The sequence below is a fragment of the Vollenhovia emeryi genome, unplaced genomic scaffold (genome assembly GCF_000949405.1).
Source record: "Vollenhovia emeryi isolate VEMERY1.0 unplaced genomic scaffold, V.emery_V1.0 DF947869.1, whole genome shotgun sequence".
Classification (NCBI taxonomy): domain Eukaryota; kingdom Metazoa; phylum Arthropoda; class Insecta; order Hymenoptera; family Formicidae; genus Vollenhovia; species Vollenhovia emeryi.
In genome coordinates this window covers 1-1,588 of record NW_011958497.1, presented here as the reverse complement: position 1 = coordinate 1,588, position 1,588 = coordinate 1, and the positions used below count along the sequence as shown (strand labels likewise).

At 25.1% G+C, this 1,588-nt stretch overlaps 1 protein-coding gene across 1 annotated transcript; it reads left to right on the top strand.

Moving 5' to 3' along the window:
- Positions 1-70: 70 nt before the first annotated feature.
- LOC105557513 lies at positions 71-1,515 on the top strand (the record flags this gene model as incomplete). The annotated part of the gene is made up of 4 exons (XM_012004771.1): positions 71-234; positions 394-507; positions 818-986; positions 1,214-1,515. Coding segments are annotated over exons 1-4 (611 nt in total), but the record flags the coding sequence as incomplete, so codon positions are not given.
- Between the last annotated feature and the right edge of the window lie 73 nt (positions 1,516-1,588).

Genomic DNA, 1,588 nt, shown 5'->3' with positions numbered 1-1,588 from the left:
GAGAGAGAGAGAGAGAGAGAGAGCGTGTGAACGTGTGTATTTATGTACTCGTATTTTAGCATGTGTATTTATTTATTTGTTATATATTTTAGGAAATATAAAAGATTTAAAGGTAAATAACATTATTAAAACTAAAGAAACAACCGAACAAATACAAGGAGAAAATGAAATTAATATTGACCATACATCCGACGAGGATGTATTACAAATGGCGAATAACGGTGATCCTGCTGAGTAAGTTTATTAATATTATCAATTTATATATTGACTGTTTGCATAATAATTACATTAATATATGTATAACAATAACTAATATGATAATCTTTTAAACATGTGTTATATGGTAAATACAATTTTAAAACATAGATAGTTATATTTTGTATGAATTTACAGCATATCTAACGATAAACAGAACATTACTATTTTAAATAGAGATAACGAAAAGGAAACGATCAATTTTTCTTCAGACGAAATGCTGGAATCTGTCCAATTAGAGGATTCTACAGTGTAAGTCTTCACAAAGCTTAAATTTATACCATTATTTATTTACATATTTTATATTTTTTTATATAAAATTTATCTATATTTATATGATTAATGCATACATATATGTACATGTTAATCATATTGTATATATACACAATATGATTATATAATATATATATAGATACTTATTAATTTTTATATAATGTGCAATATGTATATATGTATGCATGTGTACGTATGTGTGCACGCGCTCTCGACAAACATACACGTAAATTATTTAGTTGGAAAAATAATAAAATATTTTACCTAAATTTTGAAATTATATATTTAGAGAAGTTGTCGGTTTTCTGGATGAAATAGATGGACCGAAAATTGTCGGTAAAGCGAAACATTATCGCTTATTAAAATTTATATTAAATAATAATAGCCACCACCGTATTCAAGTGGTGGTGTGGAATAATGAAATAGAAAGAGTACAATTTCATCTGAAACCTAATCAAGTAAAATTTTCACTAAGGATTTTTATTTACCTTTGCATACATTTTCAAATATAATTATTCTTCTTTACAGATATAAAATATTATATATAAGTACATGTACACTTATTATATATTTACATTGTTTATTTGTTTACCATATGAATAGATACTTTATTCTTATGTAACTTTTAATATTACTTCATTTATATACGTTATTTTATTTACATAATTAAATATATGTATAACAGATTATACATATTGATGGGGCCAAAGCGAAAGCACCTCTAAATTCTATATTTAATCAGGGTACTTTACCCTACGAACTTGTCGTTAACCGAAATACCCTTATAAATAATTTGGGTACTTTCGACTTATTGCAAGTAATTAATGCTGCACAAGCAAAACTGATTGAACTAAATAGTATTCCTGATCATCTAAATTCATGCGTTCGTAAGTATTTAGGTATATCCCTTCGACGCCATTATTGGTGTAATATTTTTACAATTTCCCTATCCAAGTATACCTTCTCACATTTTTATATTTTACATATGTAATATATTTTACATATGTAACATATTTTCATATATTGCATATATTTTATGTATTTTCATATGTATATTACA